Source organism: Equus quagga, chromosome 22, assembly GCF_021613505.1.
Source record: "Equus quagga isolate Etosha38 chromosome 22, UCLA_HA_Equagga_1.0, whole genome shotgun sequence".
In the NCBI taxonomy this organism is placed as follows: Eukaryota; Metazoa; Chordata; class Mammalia; order Perissodactyla; family Equidae; genus Equus; species Equus quagga.
Window position 1 is genome coordinate 3,380,245 of NC_060288.1, and position 26,178 is coordinate 3,406,422.

Consider the following 26,178-nt stretch of genomic DNA (forward strand, 5'->3'; position numbering starts at 1 on the left):
ATGCCTTGCACCCTGCCCCGTCACCGCCCTGGCCTCATCACCTCTCCCTTCCTTCTGCTCCAGGGACACCGGGCTCCTTGCTAATTGGGAACACACTGGTCGCCCGCATGCTCGGGGCGTTTCTGATCATTCTCTCTACTTAGAATGTTCTTCCTCTGGAATTCTGCGCTTCTTTCAGGTTTTATTCAAAAGTCCCTGTTGGGCCACTTTAAAATTTCACACACTTCGTATTTCCCTTTCATTTTTTTCTCCTCCTTAACAATCAGGACTAACATAATATGTGTTTTACTTATCTTAATTATTATCTGCTTCTCCACTACAAGGGCTGTCACTTGGGTTGTTCCCTGCACTGTCCCCAGTGCACAGCTGACACTCCATAAACACCTGTTTAAAATGCCGGAGGACGAGCTCAGCACTGCATCAGCAATCAGAGTCCACGGCCATTAATGTCTCTGCCATGATTTTAATAGCTTTGTTTCCATTTACTGACTTAGTTTCCCATTACACCAATATATAAATATACCACAGTTTAGTAAACACTAGTTTAATAACTAACATACCACTGTTTGTTCAAATATTATCCTCTATTGTTTTTAGTATAGAAGTTTTAACTTATTTTGCTGTTGTAAGCAGCACCTTAGCAAATAACCTTATATGTATTTGCTCAAACCTCTGATAATTTTATTAGAATAAATTTCCAGAAATGAAATTTCTGGGTCAGAAAGAATATGTCTTTAACGTTTTTGATACGCATTCTCGAGTCACTCTCCAGAAAGGCTGTCGTTTTCTCCTAGCACTGATTTACAATGTTCATTTCTCCTCACCTTTTCACCTTTGACAGTACTAGAGACATATTTTTTAAAATCCCAATTTTGTGAATAAAAATAGTAACATTCAAAAAATTTATGTTTTTGAGATTGTTGGTAAGATTGATCCTTTTTCATATTTTTATCGGACATGTATATTTCTTGCTACGTTTTTAGTTTGTGTTCTCTGCTTAATTCTGGGGAGTGATCAGCTTTCTTTTAGTGCTTTGCAAGTGCCCTTTATATAGATAAGCATTTTAAAAATACATATGGTTAATATTCTTTGCCGTTTTCTTTTAAATGTCTTCATGGTATTTCTTGATATGTAGGACATTTTAATGTTTCTGGAATGAGAGATGCATATCTTTTCTGTTTTAAACTGGTTTTTAAAAAATTTTATGCTTAAAAAGTTTAATTCATCCAAAGATTATATGAATATTTCTATATATTCGTATAGTTATTTAATGGCTTTATTATTTTCACCAAATTGTTGTTAAATCTTCCAATTCCATTTATTGAATAATGCCATTTTCCTCACTGACTTGAAATTTCCCTTTATTACATACTAATTTGAATATATTCTTTGGCTGTTTCTGCTCTTCCTTTGTTTTATTAATTTGCACCTTTCAGAAGCAGAAACCCACTTTAAAAATTGTTGGAGTTTTAGAATATGTTTTTCGTATTGGGCTAAATCACTCCTCATTTTTAATTTTCAAAATTATCTCAGCTATTTACTATCTGTTTTTTTCTTGCGGAAGAAATTCAGAATCAATTTTTTCCAGCCTCTAGTGGCTAAACTTGCACTGAATTTGTAAATAAATTTGAGAAGAAATGACTTTTCTTGGTGTCCAGTTGGCTAGTTCTTGATTCCCTTTTTTAGGGCATTTATTAGCTGTGGCTGGATGTGCGTAATTCCTGGCCAGTTCCCAGTTTCTGCAAGTTCTTCCACTTTACAGTGAAGCTGTTCCTCTGGGTGGCATCTTTTCTTACCCCTGCTGCCCGGTTTCCGACATCAGGAGCAATGCCTCCCACTAAAGCTATGCTTCCTGGGCTGCTGCCCTGCTGCTCCCTTCCCTCTCTCTGGGCCCCTGTAGCCCATCATTTTTTGCTGCTGAGACAGGAAGCCACTTCCACCAGTATGTAATATATTAGTTGCATTCCCCTACCCAGCTGATAACTAGGAATGAATGTCACAGAATGCATGCAAAAAGATGACAAGCAGTGTTTTTATCAGTTCAAGAAGCCATATGATAAAGAATAGCTGTTCAGTTGTTATGTTGGTAAAAATCTGGTCTAGGGGTAGCATAGTGGGGTGTAGACGGTATCTTTTTATTTTTTGTTTCAGGAGTCTCTGTTTTATGAACTACAGCGCTGGGTAGGTTAACAATAAAAACAATAGCTTATTCTTAAATATGCAGCTCTTGCTCTAGGTGAGGCACCATTCTAAGTACTTTCCACATGTAAATTCATTTAATCCTCACTACTACCTTATGAAGGGAATCCTATTATTATTCTAGTTTTACGGCTTATCTCAATTGAACTCCTTATGCCTTACAGCAGGCAGAAATTCACTTTAAATTCTAGCATCATGTGGTCTTTCAGATTAATTTTTAGTGTGTGTTCCATCCTTTTCAGTCTTCATTAATATTTTAGAGTTATACCGAGGGAGACACTTAGGGCTGCTAGCCAGGCGCATTTTAAACTGGAAATCATCTTTTTCTTTTTTTAAACATTTTATTAGAAAATAAAGCAGAGATACAAAATTCTACAAAAAGAAAAAAGGATATATCAATTAGTGAATTCTAAGGCACACACCCTTGAAACCACTGCCCAGGTCAAGAAACAGATCTTTGCCTGTAATGCCAGGAGCGCCTCCATTTGCCCCGTCTCTATCTTGGCTCTCTTTGTTCCGCCAAAAGTAACCACTGACTTTTTCAGAATCATTTTCTCAGGTTTTTGTATAGTTTTATTATAAAGTGTGCCTCACTAATTCCCATAGTTTAGTCTTGCCCAATTTTTAAAAGCTTGATGTGTTTTTTTCGTCTATTTGAGCCTGTAGGTTCATTCTCCAATCCTTTCTTTTCCTTCCTTGTAAGTTACCTGTAAAAGAACTTGAGGGCATTTGACCTACAGTTTTCTAAAGTGGAGGTTTTGCTGATTGTGTATTTCTGGTCCCATTCAACACTTTCCTCTGTCCTTCCTATTCTTGCAAATTGGCAGATGGATCCAGAAACTTGTAGAGTCTGGGACTGATGCATCTGGTGAGACTGTAAATGGTAGTGAGTTCTTTCATCCAAAGGCACATGGTATCTGATTGTCTCTCTTTTGTGATGTTAGCAGCTGTTGATGCTCAATGCCTAGATTCGTTAGTTCATTGAAGGTTGCATAGAATATTGTTTTCTTCTATCATTTCTTTTTCATTGATTAATTGGAATACTTTTGAGTAAGCACTTTTCCTCATTTACCGGTTGGTACTCTGTGCTATGGTTCTTTCAGAAAAGGAAGAAAAATTGCTTCATTCTGTCCTTTTATTTACCAATTTTCCAATTAAGGAGTTGGTTCCCTATCATTCTGCAAAGATGACCAAATAGGCTTTTAAGAAATACTGTTATGAAAACATAGATTTAACGTATCTGATGGGTTTTGGTCAATTGCAATGACTACCCCTTTTGAAGTTCAAATTGTCCCATCTTTGCCAGTGGAGCCTCTTCCAGTCTGCCCCTGAGTCCTCTGTCATGACTATGGTCGTCTTTGACAGCTTACTTGTTATCTAGTATGGCAAGATATTCCAGGCTCATCTTGGGTACTTCCTGGAATCAGCCTCTTTTCCCCAAAAGACGGAATTTCTTTTAGTGGGAATGGTGTTTAGAGATTGTCAGGGTGTCTGAGTGCTAGGGGTGTTGCATCGTGTTTGTAATTGTTTTTAGGTCTCTTCAGTGGATAGAACTAAGAAATATTTGTGTTTATACACTATTTTACGAGTAAATACTGATTCTTCCAATTCAGTCATGATAACAGGGTTTTGTATTTACTGTCTTATATTCTTCTGTTTACTCTATTTCCACATTAAGCATCTTGATTCTCGAAGACAAGGGAAATGACAAAATTAGCATATTTCATAAGTACTCATTTACTCTATCCAATGCTACACACATAACATCCTGTGAATAACAATATTAATACTACACTGCTAATATATTAACTGATAAATGAAATCTTTTTACAACACATGTTCTCCTTGTTTTTAAATAGTTGTACTATATCTGCATTATCTGAGCATATGAGCCATGCCATACTATACTTTCTCCCCAGTAACCTCCATTTATATTAATTCTATAAGAACTATATGTATCATGCTGCTACTAATTCTTATGTTGGTGTCTCTCTAGTCATTTTGGTTATCTGAATCTCATATTCCTGTAGATGTAACAGGAAAGGCTCATGAGAACAAAGTTACCTGAGTTCTTGCCTGTTATCACTTTGGGCTCTTTATAGTTAAATGTCACTTTTACTGGATATAAAAAGTAAGGTCACATTTCTTCTTTTGAGAATGTAAAATATGTTACTCTATTTGTTTTTGGAATAAAACATTGCAGTTGGAAAGTCTGATTATGATCTAATTTTGTTTCCCTTATAAATGAGTCATTTTCTTAGAAGCTCAAATAATTTTTTAAAAAGTTGCTCTAGCGCCGGACAGGTGGCGTGGTGGTTAAGTTCATGCGCTCTGCTTTGGCAGTCTGTGGTTCATGGGTTTGGATTCCAGTTGTGGACCGACACACTGCTCATCAAGCCGTGCTGTGGCGGCGTCCCACATACAAAATAGAGGAAGACTGGCAGAGACGTTAGCTCAGGGACGAGCCTCCTCAAGCAAAAAGAGGATGATTGGCAACAGGTGTTAGCTCAGGGCACTCTTCCTTAACAAAAAAAGTTATTCTAAAGTTCAGTAATTTTCCTGGAATATGTTTTGGTATTGGTTGTTCTGAATCAACATTCAGAGTATGCTCTTTCAATATATATTTTCTTTAATTTTAATTTTAGGAAACACTAGTGCATTTCCTTTGTTCCATTTCTTTGGCTTTCTTTTTTGAGGTCTCTTACTGTTCGTATATGAGATCATCTTTGTCTTCAGTTTGTCACTTACCGTTGGATCTCTTTGTTTCTTTACTTCTTTAAAAATTTTAAATGTTTTCCTTCATTTTACCTTCTATTTCTCTTAATTATTTGTTGTGTTTCTTCCAGTTTAGTCTTCATTTGTGACGTAATTTATTCTTTTATTTGCAATTATTTTTGTAGTTCTCATACCTAGTTCGCGAATTTTCTTATTCTGATGCTGTTCTTTCGTGTCTTGTATAATTTTCTTAAAGTTTCTGAGTCTTCTTTGAAATATATGGTTACTGTTTCCATCTGTTTTTAAAACACTTGTTTCTGATATGTTTTTCTATAAGCATGTTATTTGCTTCCTTTTTAAAAAATAACTTTCTATAGGATTTGATTTCGGTATTTTCTCTTGTTCGTTATCATTTATTTGTCGCTTGAACTTTTAGAAGGAGGCATGATCCAAGGTTGCTTTTCTAACTTAGAATAGCTCCTTTTAAAAAAAAATTTGGCATGTGTGTGCAAGTGTGGTGTTTACAGATCCAGAGGCTGGTTTTCTGAAGTTTACTGGCTCTCTCCCTCCCCCATGCCTGTCTGAACCTTCCCTTGTCTTTGTCTCCATTGTCCTCGTTCTGCTCAGTTTCGATTCTGCTCTTAGCAGTTTCTCTTCAGTGCGAAGCTCTGTCCTGGAAGGAAGTTCTGGTGGGTCATATTGAAGGTTCATAGGGGCCGGACTGCACTTGCCCTTTCATCCCTACCTCGACCTCTTGCGCCCTTCTGCTGTTGGGATGGAACAAACCCTCCCCAGTTCAGCAGCCGTTCTTACACGGATCTGCTGTGCTTTCTCATGATCCTTGCTGGGTTTTGGGGGTTCTGCTGCTCTGAGGTCCCACAGATGCCTCATTGCCTCACTCTACTTCCCTGCACAGAGGCTGAAACCACACAGGTCTTAGAGCTCATTCACTTGTACTCAGAGCTCCAGGGAAGTACCTTGGCCCCTAGTTTTGTTATAAATTTTGTCTATGGGTTTCTGTTTGGCTGTCTAGTTCTGTTTTCATTTGAAGATTTAGAGAAATTAAAAACTATATCACCGCTGCCAACATCTTCTCAGAATGCTCATTTTATTTGTATGTATGTATTTTTTCATCAATCAGGAGATAATTATTGAATGGCCTAAGGCATATTCTTATTGACATTGAGGATATAGTTGTGACAAAACAGAGTTCTTGCCCTCAAGAAGCCCACATTATAATGGTAGAAGACAGGCACGAAACACGTGCGCCAGTACGTGAGGGGGTAAATGTCAGGAATAAGTAAGTTCTGTGAGAAAGATGAAATAAAGTAATATGCATCCATTCTTTAGTCCATTTAAGTACACAATACAGTAATAATATATTATAATTAAAAATAATATATTGCAACTAAAAATAATATATTACTCTATATTATATGATTACATATGATTATATATTATATATCATATATATTTATAATATTATATATTCAATTATATATATATAATATATATAATTTGAATAATACTTTCCAAATTACAAAGCATGTTTCTACATATTGCGTTGTTTTATCCTGACTTTTAATCTCATGAACAAACAGACAGAGCAGATTTATTTTGCCTGTAACAGGGGAGAAATTTCAGGCTCAATAATTATAAGTGACATCTAGTACATTTAAAGCCAGAGCTTAAACTGGCATCATCTTTTGAATCCAAATCTGCTCCTCTTTAATTTAATATTCTGTGTTTTTTCATATCACATCACACAAAACACTGTGTTGGGGTTTGAAGATGGTGCATTTTTAGCCCAAGAAATTAACATTCTGTCAGAGATAGTAAGATATAGGCTAAATGGCATTAAGTGTGTGGGAAGAGGCGTAAATGAAGTTCTGTGGGCATGACAGAAGGATGCGATCTCTCTGTGGTGGGGAATATTGGGGGAACCTTGATGAGGGAGGCGGCAATTGAGTGATGCTTGCAAGTAGAGAGACTGAGGAAACACCAGTTGGAAAGAGCCATGTGGACAAAAACGTGTAGGGATGTACTCAGTGTAGTTGGAGGATAGGGAGAGTTCATTCATCCGTTCACTTTTTTCTTCATATACTCATTCAACAAACTTCTAAGCTACTATGTGTCAGGCCCTGTGCCAGGGCTGAGGTACCAAGATAGTTAGGAAAAGAGCCCAGTCTAGTGGGAGAGACTACTCCTCTCCAACCCGATACAAAAATGAGACCTAAAAGATAGAATCTTCATTCACTTGCAGCATCCAACAGGGCCAAGCAGCCGGGAGATGGGGAGCAGAGAAATTTAGAGCAGGGATTCCAGCCACTCTCCTGACAGGCTCCCTGGTGTTCCTGACCTTGAAGAAATGCATATTATGCATGAAAAGCTGATAGGGGAAAGACTAGAAAAGTATGTTGAGAGATAGGTTGTAGCAGACTTTAAGTGTTAGGATAAAGTATTTATTTTTAGGTGGTAAAAAACCCTAGAGAGTTTTTGAAGAGGAGACTAACCTAAGATGCCAGTGCAGTGTAACAGAAATAGCACCAGCTTGAATTTAGCTAGGCAAGGATCAAGCCAGCTCTACCGTGTTCTGAAAAGTATGACGCGCTGCAGAATTATTTAAACCCTCAGCTTTATTTCCCTGATCTGTAAAACGGGCGTTCATTCACTTATTTATTCACTGTCTCTTCCTTTATTTATTCATTCACTTTTTAATCCAACTAATATTTAACAATTACTCGCTATGTTCTAAAGCTGCACTGTCCAACCCAGTGCCTGCCAGCCTGTGGGGCCACTGAACACTTGAAACATGGGTAATCTGACTTGAGATGTGCTGTAAGTGTGAAATATACACCTGGCTTCAAGGTCTTAGCATGAGGAAAAGAATATGAAATGTCTCATTAATAATTTTTATGTTGAATACATGTTGAAAGGAAAACGCTCTGGATATAATGGGCTAAATAAAATGTATTTTTTAAAATTAATTTCACAAGTTCCTTTTGTTTTTTTTTATATGACTATTAGAAAATTTAAATGTGGCCATATTTGTGGCTTAAGCTGTATACTATAGGACAGTGCGCTTCCAGACATTGGGCATACAGTACTGAATAATTTAGTGGTGGGAGACAGATAATAAGTAAAGTTAAATATCTAAACCACGTAATTCTAGAATGTGAAATAAGTGAAGATATGGAGACTGTCAAAGAGGAGCATGCACTGGAGTGGGGACTCAGGTTCGAATCGGGGTAATGGGGGAAAAGAACATAAAAGTGGGTGGAGAGAGAGAAGTTGACAGTTTGGGGCTATAATTTGGAGGACTGGGTGGCAGGATTTGGGGATGTATTGGATGTGGGAGATGGCGGAAAAGGAAAGAGGAATAAGTCCTAAGCCTTCCTTAGGGCTGTTAGGAAAGCTAAGTGTGATCAAGTGTAAAAGGCACCTGACAATGTTCTGCGCGCAGGACTCTCAGACAGTGGCAGCTGTGCTCGCACTGTGGTGTCTGGGGTGTGGATGGTGATGGTGAATAGCGCTGCTCTGAACATCTCTCGGGCATGGATACCATTCCAATTTTAGGGTTGCCTCCATCTCCATCCAATCTTAAAGTGATGTCTCCAACAAGAAACCACCTTTCATTTGGGAGTTTTTGAGATTTTCAGAGCTTTTAGACATTTGTCTTCCTCTCTTCCTATCTGCCTCTCACACCGCCTTTGTTCTCTATGAAATATCTCTTTATTTGCGACATTTTTGTTAGCCACTTCTCGTTGTTAGTGAGGCTTGTCTAGCGTCTGTATTTGTCCTCTCTCAGGAGCTCTGGCTACTTTCTTCCTTTTGGGGTCTTGTGGGGACCGTTACTGTCTGTTTAAATGTTTCTTCAGTGCCTGAAAGCAAACCGTTGCCTTCCAAATACCAAGGACACATAGAGAATTCCACATCCCTCTTAAGTAGAAACCTTCCTTCTCTCTTTCCCTTATTGTCAAAATGACCATTCCCCCCAGAACCGTGGAAATGGAGGATTTTTATCCGCTGAGTGGATGGTTTCTATCCAGGTGACAGGGTATGTATTTCTCTAGACAACAGTGGAAAGTAATGCTCATGCTGGTTTTAAACGTAGCCTCTGCAGATGTAAACACTGCAGCTTCTCCAGGGGCCATCTAGACACCACCCACCTTCCCAGACAGCAGACACATCCGTCTCATGTGGGCAAACTCACACTACAACATGTCATTGGCACTATATCTGTTTCAGTCCTGGGTATGACATTTATGCCAGTTGACTTTTTCCTGAGACAAAGCAATAATGTTGGTAAGAGAGCAAGGGAGATATTATTTTATGTGGAAAACAGACTTACATGACTGAGTTAGAACTGGCTAATGGATGGCCACTTCAAGTCATTCACTTAGCAACCATTTATTTCATGTTTACTGAGTCTCTTCTATGTATCCAGACCTATGGCAGGCGCTGGAGATAGAAGGAAGGATAATTCCTAAAGTTCTTGTCTTCAAGATGTTTTTGAAGAAGCAATCCTAAAAAAATGCTAATGAAACAATTAAAGGACAACACCTAATCAAAACTTCTGGTGTCGATGTTATGGACTGGGAGAGGTCAGCAACAAAGATGTGGATGAAGTTCACAGGAGTCTTGAAAGGACTGCTGGATCATTTGGACCTTGACATCCGGATGTGATCTGAACAGGTTGGGAGGAGAGAGAACAGCATGACCTAAATGGAGTGGAACAGGATGCATCAGGGAGAACAGTGGGAGACAAGATTGCTCAGGACCCTGCAGGCAGGCAGGAAGTGTGATTTCTAGGTCTTTAGGTCCAGTAAAGTGGGAGAGAAAGAGAAGAGACATTCTTTCCTGCTTACTGCATCTTTTCAAAGTTAAATACCAGACCATAAGCAACATCATGCATAACACTGGAAATAGTTGTACTTATTGGACATTTCATCTTACTACAGGGTGTGTATTAAGAGTTACGGCTATTTCTATCTCTAGCAAGGGGTGGCATTTGGCTCTTGCCTTTAGGTGTAGCTTTGTAGCAGCTGCAGGTAGAGTTCCATTATAGCCACAAGATGTCTTTGGCCAAAAGGACATCAGTGATCAGAATTCCAAGAATGGCCAGCTGGTGCTCAGAGGAATTCCGTATACTTCAAGGGAGGCTTCATGACCAAAATAATTATTATTTTATCTTTCTTCAATGGGTTTGCCTCCAAGCAGAAGATGCCCAGAAAAAGAAAAGTTATGCTTCAAATATCGGTATTTCTTTGCAGTTTTGAAATCCTTTCAATGCATCTCTCAGGCTTTTTTTCTATAACAGCTTTATTGAGATATAATTCATATATCATACAATTCACCTATTTAAATCGTACAGTTCAACGGTTTTTTGTATATGCAAAAAATTGTGTAACTATCACCACAATAATCTGTAGAACATTATCATCACCAAATGAAACCCTGTACCCACTGACAGCTGCTCCGCATTCTGCCTCACCTCTCCCTCCTGGCTCTCCTCCTCCTAGATAATCGCCAATCTACTTTCTGTCTTTATGGCTTTTCCTATTCTGAATTTAATATAAATGGAATCATACACTATCTGGTCTTTTGTGATTGGCTTCTTTCACTTAGCATAATGTTTTTGAGGTTCATCTGTGTTGCAGTACGTACCAGTACTGTATTCTTTTCATTGCTGATGATATGCCATGATGTGGATGTAGCACATTTTATTTACCTGTTCTTCAGTTGATGGACATTTGGGTTGTTTTCACTTCTAGGCTATTATGAAGTATACTACTATGAATAGTTATGTATCGGTTTTTATGTGGACATATATTTTTATTTCTCTTGAATAAAATATACATTTGATTTTCATTTTTCATGGTAGTTATGTTCTGTAGAGGCACCAGCTCTGAATTAGCAAATCTGAGCCATTCCCCCAGGGGATATACAGCATTAAGTTCCTACTGGCTGCTAGTCACAAGACTTTCATCAACTGATCAAGACATAAGCTTGTTTTATGTGTGTTTCTGTTCAAAGATGTCTTATTTAATATGTATTTCTTACAAATAATTGATTCTATGTAGTGTTTCCTTATAATACAATATTACATGAGAAGGGTTTAACATTTTTCTGACTCTGGGTAATAGAGTCAATTTCTTTGGCTTTTAGCCTCATAACAATGCTATCCATTATGCTTTTTCTATCAGTTGTTATCTCAGGCATCCACAATGTTCCCATCTTTTCCATAGCTTCATCACACACTGTAGATGTTACTTTAGCACTTTCTGGAGTGGTCTCACATACACATCAGCGAATTCCCTCTTCCTTCTTCTGGCTGTAGGGTATTGTTGATTGACTGATTGCACTCACAGCGAACATCACTATTACTCATGCCTGAATGAAGCTGATTTAACACGTGTATGTTTTTCTCTAAAGTACATCACGATCTTTTTGTGCTTTGAAACACTAGACAGCACTTCAGCATTACCCTTGGGGGTCATTTTGAGCAGCAAAATCACCAACAAAAAGCACAAAGATGAAAAAAATGTGGCACGAAATAGACAGTGACAGGACCCCTTGTTTTACAGTATGAGAGGGGAAACAACACGGCAGAGCACCACCTCGCTCAGCCTCAGCTGGGAATGTGAGTGTCAGAGGACTCAAATTTTCTGCCATTCCACACAAGTCCATGAATGACCACAAAAATGCCACAGGTATTGATTTTTGGGTTACAAATAAATATTTGCCAGTAGATAAGTTTGCAAATACGTATGTGTGAATAATGCGGATTGACTGTACCTGGAAGTGGAATTGCTGGGTCAGACGTCTAAGCTTTTGAGAAGCTGCCCGATGGTTTCCCAATGTGGCTGTACCATTTTGTATTCTCACCAGCAGTATGTGGGGGTTCTTAACTCTCCGCATCCTTCCTAATTCTTTTCCTTACCCATGGTTTTCATTCTAGCCCTCTTAGTGGTTGTGAAGTGGTATCTCATTGTGGTTTGATTTGTATTTTCCTGATGGTTATTGATGTCAAGCATGTTTTTATGTTGTTGTTGGCCAATTGTATATCTTCTTTGTAGAAGTATCTATTAAGGCCCTTTGCACTTTTTAAAATTTGGGTAACTTTCAATAATAATAGTTGGAGACTTCAGTACCACACTCTCAATAATGAATAGAATGGCTAGGCAGAAGATTAATAAGGAAATCAAAGATAACGAGAAGACTTAAAAACAGCTAGGCCTAACAGACATCTCTAGAATTGTCTAGTTCTTTCTTCAGTTCTGTCAGTTTTAGCTTCATGAATTTCATAACTCTATAGTTATGTGTATATATGTTTATAATTGTTATGTCTTCCTGATGGCTTGGCACTTTAATCTTTATACAATGTTCCTCTTTTTCTCTAGAAATGACTTTTGTTTTAAAGGTTTATTTGTCTGATGTTAGTATAGCTGCTACAGCTTTCTTCTGGATGTCGTTTGTCTGATGTATCTTTTCATCCTTCTATTTTCACCCATTTGTATCATTGAATCTGCAGTGTGTCTCCTCTAGACAACATATGGATTTGTCATGCTTTCCTTTTTATCCAGTGTTACCATCTCTGTGTTTTGATTAGATTGTATAATACTTTCACATTTACTGTTATTATTGCTATAGTCGGATTTATGTCTACCATTTTACTTTTTATTTTTCTATATGAATCATATCTTTTTTCTTCTCTTATTTCTCCTTACCACTTTCATTTGCATTAAGAGAATATTTTATACTGCAACACTTTGACTCATTTATTGATTTTTCACTATATCATTTTGAATTACTTCTTTGGTAGCTGTTCTAGGGTTTACCATATAAATATCAACTTATCAGAATCTATTTAAGATTTATGCTAACTTAATTTTAGCCGGATAGAGAAATGATACTCTTGCATACCTGTCTTCTCTCTTTCCTCTTTTTGTGCTATTATTGTTAGACACATTAGATCTATGTATGTTATAAACCCAACAATATGTTGTTATAATTGCTACTTTATATAATTTTATTTCTCTTAAAGAAGCTGAGAAAAGAAATGCAAGGAGGGTATCTTTTAATGCTTGTTATATTAGACTTCTTGTTTACCCCATCTGGTTCTCATCATTTGTTCCTGTGGATTTGAGAATTGTGGTATAGTGTTATTTTCTTACTCCAGTACAGCTTTGCTCTCACCTACATCTTGTGTGCTGTTGTTGTCAGATACATTATAGTTATGCATATTATTGGCCCAACTGTAAAAGATAGATATCTTGTACAAATACTTTTTAAATTAGTTGGGAAGAAAGAAGAAATACACATCTATCTGTGTTTCATAATTACATAATTACCTTTACCGGCACTTTTTTTTAAATGAGGATTTGAATTATTGTCTGATGTCACTTGCTTTCAGCCTAAAGAACTTCCTTTAGTATTTCTTGTAAGGTAATCTGCTAGTAACAAATTCTCTCCGTTTTAAGAAAATCTCTAAATGTCTTTATTTCACCTTAATTTTTGAAAGCTAGTTTTGCTGGGCGTAAGACTCTTGGTTGATAGATGTTTTTCTTTCAGCCCTGTGAGAACGCCATCCCGCTGACTTCTGGCCTCCATCGTGTCTGATGAGAAGTCAGCTGTCAATCTTATTGTGGTTCCCTTGTATGTGATGAGTTGTTTTTCTCTGCTGCTTCAAAATTTTCCCTTTATTTTTGCTTTTCAGCATTTTCACTATGGTGTATTTGGGTGTAGGTGATTTTGTGTCTTACTTGAATTTTGTTGACTTTTTTGAATGTATAGATGAATGTTTTCCTTCAGATTTTGGAAGTTTTCAGTCACTGTTTCTTTAAATATTTTTTCTGCTTCTTTCTTTCTCTTCCCCTTCTGGTACTACCATTTTATGTATATCTTCATATACTTAATAGTGTCCCACATTTCTCTGAGGATCTTTTGAATTTTGTTCATTCTTTTTTCTCTCTCTTCTTTGAATTGCATTATCTCTATTGAGCTGTCTTCAAGTTCACTGATTCTTTCTTCTGTAAGTTCAAATCTACTGCCAAGCCCTTCTAGTGAATTTTTTATTTCAGTTATTTTACTTTTTAACTCCAGAATTTCCTTTTGATTCTTTTTTTATGACTTCAATTTTTTATTGATATTCTCTATTTGATGCCACATTGTCATCATACATTCCATTACTTCTTTTAGCATGACTTCCTTTAATTCTTTGAACACTTTTGTAATTGTGTGAAACCTTCAAAGTTGCTTTGAAGTCTTTGCAAGTTAAATGCAATGGCAGAGCCCTCTTTGTTGTTGTTGTTGTTTTTTCCTGCATATAGGTTATACTTTTCTGGATTTCTTTTGCATGTTTTCTAATTTTGGTTGTTGTTTAAAACTGGATATTTTAGGTAATGTATTGTAGCAGTGCTGGGTACCGATTCCCCACCCTGCAGAGGTTGCTTTGTTTGCTTAGTTATTTGTCCAGTGTCTCAGCTAGACTATTTTAATAATGTTTATTTCCTCCATGAAGTGCAGCCTCTAAGGTCACTGCTCAGAGGCATGGCCTTAGGAATGTACACAATCACTTGGGATGATAGTGGTTTTTGCAGGAGTCCCTTTGTCTCTTTCTCTGATCTTCTCTGTTAAGCTCCTTGCCTTGGCTGGAATCATACTCAGCTTTTAGGCTCTGCTAATTGCTGGATGATTGCTCTATTGCTTTTGCCAATGCCTTGGGGTATAAATGCTCCACAGTCTGATTCAATTAAATTTAGTTCTTTTTGTAGGGTTAGTTTTTGAGTCAAGTCTTTGAAGTTTGTTCTGACTCCAGAAAGGCTCCCCTTAGCTGTCTCTTTTCCTGGTTGCCTCTGGTAAACTAGCTGGCCTACAGTTTACCTTGTTGCTCTAATGGAGTTATCAGCTTTCTCTTAATTGCTTACCACCAAAATCTCCATCATTTTTGAGAGCACCCTTATACTTAAATCTTCCCACACTCTATTTCAAATAAAGTCAGTTCCTTTGGGGAGAGTTTAGGAACTCTCTGTTCTTATGAACTCCCTCCTCTCTCTCTGTTCTAATGAAAAAATCTCTAAGCTACTGCTTCAGAGCAGAAACAGGGACAGTGGCCTGCTTCTTTCAGTGTGGTGGCCTGCTTTATTAGGAGGGCAGAAGCAGCAGCCCCTGGTCTTCTCAGCTTGTCTCTTCTGGCATGGAACCTCTGTACTACAAGTGAACTGGGGCAAGAGCAGTCAGGATCCCAGTACTCTTGGCCTGCTGTGGCTGGGATAGAGCTGCTGTCCTCTGAATGAGGATGGATGGAGGAAGAATGTATGTGGTCTTTTGGCTACATTGCCAGGAATTTAGCTTCTGCGTCTTGGAGCTGAAGGGGATGTGAGAAATGCTGGTGCCCTGCCCCTCCTTATATCTTTTAACTGGGAAGTGATGGGAGAGGGAGCTCTATTTTCTCCACCCCACCCAACCAGGGTGGAGCTTCCTTCATGCTGAGCTGGAAGGTTGGTAGGGAGGCAGAGAGTTGTGGCTGAAGTGCCACAGCCTCTCTGTGTTCTTTCTGAGATTTAGTATATTTTCTTGAATAAATATTTCTTAATTTCTGGTTTACTCTTAGCATAATTTCTAGAGACTTTAAAGAATTGTTTGTTTTTTAAAAAAATAATTTTCACCAGTTATGGTTCTTTTGCTGGGGAGCCATTTTACAGAACTCCTCATTCTGACATTATGGAAGCGAAAATCTCTCTTTTAGGCTCTTTACATTCACCTAAAGTAAAGAGAATGAAGGCAGTTTTTGGAATTAAGTGAAAAAAACACCTTTATAAAAAAAGAGAAGGCCTTTGGGACTAGATTTCTGGCCAGAGTCATCTAGGCTTTTCTACATTTATTGAATTCTTCCGAAAACTTCTTAAGTTTGCAAAATTCTTTGACTAGACAGCCTTAGGATTCTCCACAAACTTTTTTTTCTTTCCTCAATGTGGCCACTGCACTGAAAAAGTCTAACTGAATTTTTGCCTTAAGTTTGAAACCCTTATTTTAAGACAAGTTTACGTTGCCTCTTTATTTACTTGATAGTTTGGGCCCTTTCTCAATTTTTTAAACTTTGAACATATTTATTGATGTCAGTTCATCAAACTTTAGGGAGTTTTTACCCTGGACCACTTATCAACATTACTCTGAGTGCAGAGGGAGACTCCAGTAAAGATGATATGATCTGTAGTTGCAAGGAGCCATTAATTTGGGATTTAGATAACCAAGAATACAAAATTAAATTCCAGTACTTGGTAGGCACTTGGTTAATACTGAGATTTTTTTCTGGGTACTTGCGTCTGCATCAGGGTCATTAGAGTAGTCAGAGTTGGTGGTACTCACAATTGCATCACGTGAGTTACATTGACCCCTTCAGTAAAATATCCCATAAAGCATGTCCTGCTTGCTTCAGAAGCTGCCTAATTTCTCAGGGCATGACAGTCCCTCTATCGTCAAGGACCTAAACTTTCTTGGTCCCTCTTCTACAGTTATGGCATGACTACATTCCATATTATTTTCTTACGTAACAATTGGTTCTCCTCCTCTATTATTCTGTAATTCTTCTATGTGATATGATGAGATTGTCCAGGAGAGCAGAAATCTAAGAATTTATATGAAAACTATCATGAAACTAACATAAATACTGGGAAAATGTTCCCCTACTTGACACTTCAAGTTAGTTAATAAATTATTGAAACTCTGGTTCTTTTTCTGGCCATCTTCCTGTCAGTCTGAAAGATATTAGCTTACAGTTGACCTCTTTGCCTTACCTATCTCCTCTTTTGACTTTGATGTCATGCAAATTTTTAACCCTATAAATTAATCCTGAGCTCCACTCATTCAGTGAACATTTGCAGGTCCCCCTGTGTGGCAAGCATTATGTTTGTGCTCGGCTTCAATATCAATGAGATGATTTCCTTGACCTTAAAGGAGCTTTGTAGGCTCATGAGGGGATCAAATATGAAAGCAAATAAATGGAATAATTCAATGTGCTATTACACAAGAAGTATGTACAGGACACGTAGAGGACCCTAAAGCTAGTGCTCACGTCTGCAGTACAGTAAAGGGAGGAAGGCATAAGAGGCTTCACCTCAAGGAAGTGAATATAAACTGAGCCATAAAGACAGATTCTGCAAAGACAGGACTAGACAAGAAGTGATGAGCAAGGGCGTTCTAGACATGAGAAACTTGAAAGGCTTGAAGATGAAAACCCACACAAGTAGGCTTAATTTACATGAATGATCTTTTCCCCTACATTTGGGAGAGTATGAGTCCAATAGGAGAATCTATTTCCTTGATTATAATACTTTCCTTATATTTTCCATCTGCCTTCTCCAATCTCCTGGTCCTTCCCTTCTTGATAATGGGCAGCAGAGTCACATTCATCTAACATAGCATCTCACATATTTAGTAGGTCCTTAAAAATGTTTGGAATGAAGTAATACCACAAATCCATTGATCGTTATCCAGTTTAAGGGCAGTTATTTGCCCTGGACACTAGTTCTGAGTACACTTTGTATAATAATACCACCCCTGTGTCTGGGCTGATGGTCTTTCTGTAGAAATGTCTACACGTTAGAGCTCCAGAGAAAGAGGGACCAGGCTTGGCCAGTGCTTTTGCTGAAAGTGGCCAAAGGGATGCACAGATTCTAAATAGATGTGAATTGTGGGTTAAGTTTTTGCTTATGATCTTGTGCCTAATTTTAAGAAAAATTATGTGCTTTGACCTATATCATGCATAAGTAGGTGAAAAATGGGTAATTCAAGCATCCACTTTCACCTTGACAACCTTCCTTTCTTCTTTTTTCTTTTTTTCGTGTAGGACCGATCTCCTCTAATAGACAGTGGGAAAGTGCCAGCCTAGGTCTTTCAGATCTTCTGAGCTATCTATTCCTTGTTGCTGGGCTCCAACCCTTCAGTGACTCCCTGATTTGTCATTTCCTGGTTTTCCAGGGTTCTGTCCCCTCCAGGGGTTCTGTGGCATCTCCTAGGGTTGGTTGGTGAGGTGAGGGAGGGGAGCCAGCCCTCCCTTTACTGCCTGGCCCAGTTAGTCTCCACAGTGTACCACACAAAGGTGTAAAAGTATTTATGATTTTTTTCTTTTTTTGCTGAGGAAAAAAAGCACCTCGACTTTTAACCTTCAGCAAGGTAGACTCTTGGACACAGCCTCAGTGCCTGCCCAGGTGTCCTGCACTAAGTTTTGTCCCTCTCCAGGAGAGGATCATTGAGGGAGCCCCTCCTCTCTCCCTTCGGATCCATTTTCTCTCATTGACTCCCTCCCCAAACGCGTCGCAGTACATTTCCCCAAATCTCACACAGTAACTGTGACAAAAGGGTGGGGCCACACTGAGATTTAATATTCTAAGGTCAAGAGAATAAATGACAGTGGGTGGGGCATCGTAACTCCAAATCACACAGAGTCCCTTTTGAAGTCTCTCCCTTATCCCCACTCCTGAACTGCAGGCCAGCTTCCTGGAATACACACACACACACAGCACTCCTCCCAAGGACGAGGGCTAATTATCAGAGAAATGACAGACTAATGCCTTAAGGAGGAAGGCGTTAGTTTTCTAACTGCCACATAATTTGCAAGATAACACTCTCTCCAGCAGTCTGGACATTTTATCATTATGCAGAAAAATATATAATTCCCTTTTTTCCATGCCATCCACACCCTCCTCCTCATGCCATTTCAAATTGCACTTTTTGGACCTGCTGGGAATAAGAGAAGGGGCTATTTTGGGGCCAAATACCCATCCAAGGCTGCTCTTTAACAAAGAGATGCTTTGCTGTTGCTGCTCCATTAAGGAACAGATTAAGTCCTTATCTAGGAGTCCACTGTACCCTCAATTTCTAACTGGGCAGGAGGGGAGCCAATGGACTAATCTTCCTCATGCATGATATAGGCAACCGATGATCTGTGTGCACAATAGCCAGGTCACGTGGTCTGACAAGGGATTTATTTTTTCTGAATCATGATTCATTTTCATTAAGTCTTACAAAAGAATAAAAATCAAGCTGGATTGAAGTCTTTTGTGCGGCATTTAACTAATCACCTTTCCTGAAGAAAAGGAAAATTACGCAAGCTCTCCTCGAAAATTTACCCAGCATGGTCATCGTAGCTTTTTGATATATAGCGAGTTAATTATGGAAAATGTTCGCTTCCTTCAAGAAATCTTAAAAAAAATCTGGAGCATGTGGCCATGTATCCTGGTGAGGCTAAAATTGGTCAGTGGCAGAGCTGAATGCCAAGTGACAATTTCTGCTAAATAATTCAGGCCATCTGAACTCGGATGTTTTACTTACTTTAACGAGTATAACGGGTGCGGTTAGAGAGTGTTTTCTTCACGGTGCCAAGCACAGTGTGCTCTTGCCTAATCGTGGGCTCTGTTTTTCTTCAGGTAACTCCTCTCTGCACGTTTGTCCTGTGGTCCCAGGGCCTGGCAGTAGTAGCCACTAATTAATGTAGGTTGAAGTCAGTCACTGAGTAAGTTTTGATGATGTGATAATCCCAATTCAGGGAAAAAGAGATTGCAGAACAAAAACTAGACATTTCAGTAAGAAAGTGGTAGACCTCATTTGTAACAGAATGGCATGGGGAAAAGGGAATCTCGGGACCTGGAGTTCTCTCTCATGTCATTTTTTCCTCTCGTCCTCGCAGGGAAGCGATGCTGATATGGTGGATAAGAACAAGTGTTGCACACTCTGCAACATGTCTTTTACCTCAGCGGTGGTGGCTGACTCACATTATCAAGGCAAAATCCATGCCAAAAGGTTAAAACTGTTGCTAGGAGAGAAAACGCCACTGAAGACCACAGGTATGTGGGTGAACAAGAATCGTGGGGAGACATCAGCACTGTGCCTGTCCTCTTAATCATGCTCCCTCTGCCAAGGTGGCTGCCAGGATCGGAGTTGAATGGTAGATGCAGGTCCTTCAAACCTAAAGGGATGGGCAGGGAGCTTAGCAGACCCTGCTGTCATAAGACCATTAAATCCCGTGGCAGGTGCTCGTTCTCCCAACCTGGCTCCTTCAGATTGGTAATTCAGCAGCTTGCCTCTTCCAAAAGGCTGTGCACGTCCTGCAGGATGTTGTCTGTCATATTTATATATTATCTAAGATATTATATCTATTATGTCATGAACACTTCTTCACTAGCCTCAGTCTGTAATCAGTATGGGTGATGGATAGTGTATTGTGTGCAATGGGTAGGTTCCCTAAGTCAGTCTGCATAGTGCAGGATATCATCCTATTTTCTTGGTGGGGGTGAAGAGGAAGAAACCCATAGCTTTTAAAAACACGTTCATTTACAGACAACTGAATTGTTTTTGTCTTTTTTTTATGAGACGGCATGCCTGTCACTTTCATAGGGATTCCTGTGATTCAAGCTTAGTAACTTTCATGATAAAAAGCTTAAGTATTGGTAATAGATCGTTTGACCTTCTAATTGCTTAACTGAAAATATTCTTTAAAAGTCTATCAAATCATGAACTAAAACACTGTTATAATATAATCAAGATAGACTATTTGGACAAGGTTTACATTATGGTAAAGATATTAGTAGATTGGGTTATAATCCCAAGAAGTTGGGAGTATGTTCCGTGAAGTCTGCTCTTTCAGAGCAATTAAAGTTTAGCAGTGCATTTGACTCGCTGTCTAATGGATTGTGCATAAATCGTGGGTGTAATTATTTTTTAAATGTTATTTTTGAAATTGAAGAGAATTTAAACAATACTTGCCTTTATCCTCACCAGTGTTTTTCTTAAGAAGAATATCTTCTTTTACCGAAAGAATAGCGAGGAATCTTTTCACTATATTTTTTTCAACTTAGTTTCACTAAAGAATATTGTTTTTGCTGTGACATTCAGACGTAGGATGGGGTTTTAAAGCACATGAAAGCTGGAGACAAGCTCGGCTTGTTTTAGGGCACACTCTGTGTTGGCGTTTGATAAGTAGCCTCTTGGTGGAAACTCCTGATTCTTGCTCTCTCAAAGGTTGGCTACTCACCTTGTCACCGGCTCCCCATCAAATCTCCTGACATAGACACTTCAAACAGTCACTGGAAAATTTTTACCTGCTTTCCATGAGTGAGTAACTAGCCCATTTGTTCTCTCTGCCTCAGCAGAGTACTACTGTCAAATTTAATTTTGGAGGTAGTGACGGAAGATGAGAAGCTGTTTCGTTGATTATCACGTCAATTAGCAAATGGGAGAGTTATTATTTTTGTAAAAAAAAAAAATCACCACACAACAAAAATAGTTCTTTGTTAGTTTAAATACAACCTCCAGATAACTAAGTACCAGTTGTTTTCCTGAATTCAAACAACCTCGGAGCTGCTAAATGAAACGTGGCGTCATTTGTTAGTTGCCATCAACTTATTCCAAAGGAAAAAATCAAAAGCACTTAAACTATAACCTTTACTTAATGACTTTGTCTTGGTGTCCACGGGGCTGATCCAGTGCTCACTGTGACAGAAGTCAGGTTGCTGGGTGGGCAATAAGGGAATGGGGTGGGTACAGTGGGGGGAAGTAGCACTAACAGCTTGTGGCTTGGGCTGGGGGAACAGATTCTGGATGCCTTGTGCCAGCATCCCCCCTTCTTCTCTAGCTCAGGGTTCCCAGCCTGCACGTCATCCTTCTGTAGCTTATCCTCTCATCCAGTCTCTCTAAAGCTGCTTTGAGCAGAAAGGATCTTGGGAGGCCACAACACCAGACAGAGTTGCAGGGCCTGAGAAGCTAAATTGGCCCCTGGGCTTGAGTGGTCAACCCAGATGCTGACAGAGAGCAGAGAAAGCAATGTATCCTGCTAAAGGGAGGTGAGTCATTAGGTGAAAGCGTAAGCGAAGGGTAGGCACTGGGAGATCGGGCATGGAGTAGGGATTGAGGGCCTGCTTGGAGGGTGGAAATCAGCCCTGGGGACTCTGGGTGCAGACATCCTGCAGAGACTCAATCAGGGTATTGGCATCAGGAAAGCCTGGCAGGTGGTAGCAGGGCCCTGGCTGCAGTCCTGGGGTTATAGGGAAAGGAAAGGCTGTTACAGGTGTTGCGGGGCACTGTCTTGAATTAGACGACAGTGCTGGGCTGGAAACCAAGTATAAGAACAAATCAGGAACCTGGTTTCCAGACCTGGGATATAGGTTGAGGCTTAGTCTCAAGTGTGAATTCAGTTCCAACAAGTACCGGATAAGGACCAAGAACACCAGAAAAGAACACCCAGACTGTGGGCTTCCTGAGCTCCCCAGTGTAGACCCTCCAGCTCCCTGGACAGTCAGGATTGCCATCTTCCCTTGCTGCCTGCAGCCAAGCCGGCAGCAGTTCCGGAAGGGCTTCACCCTACAAGCTGTGGCCGCTCTGTGCGCATCTAGGAACTGCTCCAACTCATCACCCAGGGTGTCTTGAAATTACTTCTGTAATGAAAACAAAAGGAAAAGAAGGACACATAAAACCCAACCACCTGAATCAATACGCCGGCGGGAAGCAATTCCCCTGCTCAGGTACGCTGCTTCAGCTGCCCCTGCAGCCTTGAACTGTGGTGATTTCCGGGTAGGAGTAACTGAAGCACAACTCATTATTCTCCTAGTTACTCCATGTGATGAGGGTGAGCAATTGGTACCTGTGAATCATACCTTTCCTCCTACTCAAGATGCACTGTGATCAAGCGTCGGCTAGGTAGTCTGCAGAATTGGTTGTGGTTTGAGTTGTCTTCTCCAGATGGGCACACGTCTACTAGAATTTCTAAAACACCCGGCAGAGCCACTGGAGCAACGACAAGCTTCCAATTCTGGGTTAATGTGTTTCAGAATCTCTGTTCTAGTTCTTGCTCTTCTAGATCCTTCTGTAAGAGGACAGCATGAGGAGGACTCTAGACCCTCCGTGTTCTCGCAGGGTCAGCAGACCACAGCGTGGAGATCTTGCCCAGACCGGAGGCTAGACTGAGGTAGCTGTGGCCGTGTCGTTGGCACGCTGTGAGAAGTGTTTAGAGGAGGGTCGGAGGAGCGAGGCCAGAACAATGAGGGGCATGCAAATCCCCTCATTGAAGGAAGACTAAAGGAAGCAGTGGATGTTTGGCATGGAAAAGAGATTAGTAGGGGACAAATCTTTGGAAGGCTGTCGTGGGAAAGAGAGATTCATGGTGTGTGCGTGTGTACATATGCGTATTTGTCCTTGGGTGCAACAGATATAACCAGTAAGTGGGTAGAAAATTAGGAAGTTAGATTTGAACTCAAGATAAGGAAGAGTTTATTAATATTCAGAGATATTTGAAGGTGGACTCTGTGGCTGTGGGGGCTGTTGAAGCAGAGGCTGGCTGCCCCTTGGCAGGGCATTTCCTAAGGGCGTTCCTGCATAATGACATTAGCCCAGGTGACATTTAAAGTCTCTAGATTACATTACTAGCCTAGATGACATTTAAAGTCATTCCAACCGTGAGGGTCTCAGCTAGACACTACCTACAGGCTTGACCCACTGACATAACATGGTAGAAAGAATACTGGCCTGGAGGCAGAAGACGGGAACTCAGGCCCTAGCTCTGCCTGGTTATATAGTCTTCGGTAGCTCCATTATCCTTTTCCATTTCAGTTTTCTCATCTGTCATTTAATCCTAATAATGGATGAATTTATCTCACTGACCCTCGGACAGAGCAAATAATAGATTTAGAAATGCTTTGAAAAGTAGAAGTTGTTGTGTTATTCACAGGTGAGTATTTGGTAAGCAAGTTGCTTCGAGGGAATAGCCTGACTCCTTCCCTCTATCAGAGCCTCTGACTTCCTGATTAACATGGAGTTGTTCAAATACTACCCTGGGAATAGCACAAGGGGACATAGTGTTGTCTCCTTGGAGCCAAAGCTTTCTGGGATGAGTTGATGAACTTAGGCAGGCCTGGCACTGGAGCTGCCCACTTGAGTGAGGCAGTGGGCATGGGGAGCAGGGCCTGTGAACCCAGGAGCAGGGGATGGCCATGGAGCTGAGGAGACAGACGGGCTCTGGCATTAAGGAAATCAGTCAGGAGGAGAGAGACGCAGCCACCAAGCTGGGGCAGGACTCGGGATCTGGGACTGGGGACAGGCAAGTAGAGACAACAGTGAATCACGTTCGAGACAAAAACTCAGATCTCTAGAGGGTAAAATAAGGACCCGGATGCCAGGTTGAGGGCCCAGAAGAGGCTGCAGATCTTGGGAATATGGAAGAAGCTGTTTTCAGGGTGGAAACAGAAAGGAATAAAAAGGCAATAAAGCTATTTTTATTTACTTTTCTCTGAACTCTGTGCCAAGTAATTTTGCACTTACAATATTTTATTGTCTATTGTCCAAGGCCGCTTCCATTAGGTGGGTCTCCTTAACAACCGGTCTGTCAGCACTCCTCACGGAGGAGCACGTCTCCATACTTACTCTGTACTCTGCCACCTTCCCATATGCAAGCTTGACTGCCGTGCTCTTCTTCATGACAGAGTGACAGAAAAATGTAACCTGGTGCTCAGTCCCTGCTCAAGGACAAGTGCTAGTGTAGGAATATGGGCCAGGGTCCGCGGTCACAGAAACCTGAGGGAGACGAAGAGTCAGGACAGCCTGGAAATCTGCCAAATAAGGCATTGTTTCAGTGTGACTGGCAGACGGGGGAGATGGGGGAGCTGAGAGGAATGAGCAGGAGATCAGATTTGAGGGGAGGTTAAGTTGGAGGATAGGAGAAATGGCCCAAGCGCCTGCAAGGCTGGCCACTGAGGCTTTGTATTGTGTGCTGGGGGCTTTGGACATGTGCTGGCAGGGAACCAGGAAAGGTGTTGGCCCAGACGTGCAGGGTGTGGACCAGCTGGTACCAGGAATCACAGGAGGAAGCATACTTAGTCAGAGGCTTGGGGTAGGGGCGGAGATGAGCTGCGGGAGGGGAAGAGAAAAGTAGGGCAAGGGTGAGAGAAAATCAGGAACTGGGGACGGAAGCTGAGTTGGGAATCCAAGGGGCATCCAGCATGTCAGATAGGAGCAGGGCAGAAAACTCAGAGCAGGGTAATTCCACCAAAGCCGTTATTGTCTCCGCGGCCTCAGCTGCCCCAGCCTCATGGAGTGCCGTGCAGCGTCTGACACTGAGCTCGAGAGGGGCCTGCAGACTCGTCGCGGACGCCTCTAGAGGTGGCTGTGGGAAGTCCTATCTGCCTCTACATGGAGCTTCTCGCTGAGTGGAGTCTCGACCAGTGCCAGTCGCACCAGGCTTTCTGGCCAAAAGTAGTTTGTGCTGCATTGAACATGGGGCCCTGTTGGCAGCTGACCCAGCCACCTGGCATTCTAGGACAGAAGACGTCCATCCTAAGGAGCAGAAGTAGCTTCTCCAAGAAAGTTGAAGTGCCCTCATCTGGTACCCCCCTTGAGTGAGTTCACGACTTGGAGGGTTGATTTCATTCTTTTCTTAGTTCAGTTCCTCTCCACAAACATCCCGTGCTCTGGGAATATAAACGCGGGGCCCTTCCGAGGCTCACCGTGTAGCAGGAGGGAACACACGCACTTGACTGCGGTGAACCGCACACCAGGAAGATGGGCAAACGCAGTAGGATATTGAAGGGGGGTGAAAACAATCGCAGCTGGAGAGTTCTGAGAAGTTATGGAGAGAGTTGTTTAGGTAAGGCCTTAATAACTGTGTAACCTATGGGAACTTGTGAGGGAGGGGTCTCAAATTCTCAGAGGAGTCCTTGTACCCTCAATAGTATCAACATCTTTGACTGGATAATTCTTGGTTGAGGGTGGGGGGCTGTCCTGTGCATTGTAGGACGTTCAGCAGCGTCCCTGGCCTCCACTCACTAGATGCCAGGGGATCTCCGCTAGCTGTGACAATAAAAAATGTCTCTAGACATTGTCAAATGTTTCCTTGGGGGGGGATGTTGAACCCAGTTGAGAACTACTGGTCTACATCAGGGACTAGCAAACTGCGGCCTGAGGACCAAATCTGACCTGCTGCCTGTTTCCTGGGCCTGCAAGCCAAAAATGGTTTTTAAGTTTTGAAATAGTTAAAAAAAAAAAAATCAAAAGAAGACTATTTTGTGGCACAGAGAAAATAAATAAAATTCGAATTTCAGTGTCTATAAATAAAGTTTTCTTGGAACACTGCCGCACTCATTTGCTCGTGTTCTGTCTAGGCTGCTTTTGTGCTACAATGGCAGGGTTGAAGAGTTGTGACAGGGACCATAGATCCACAAGGCCTGCAACATTTTCTACGTGGTCCTCGAGATAAAAGGTTTGCAGTCTCTGATCTAG

General features: G+C 40.6%; 1 protein-coding gene across 3 annotated transcripts in view; it reads left to right on the plus strand.

The window, feature by feature from the left end:
* Positions 1–26,178, plus strand: part of ZMAT4 (zinc finger matrin-type 4) — a 317,539-nt gene that overhangs the window by 154,062 nt on the left and 137,299 nt on the right. For all 3 annotated transcript variants that reach the window (XR_006886617.1, XM_046648399.1, XM_046648400.1), the window contains exon 4: positions 19,604–19,760. Coding sequence is in view for 2 of the 3 variants with exons in the window: in XM_046648399.1 (XP_046504355.1) it covers positions 19,604–19,760 (157 nt within the window). In the remaining variant the exon portion in view is untranslated. The remainder of the gene's footprint in view (positions 1–19,603; positions 19,761–26,178) is intronic.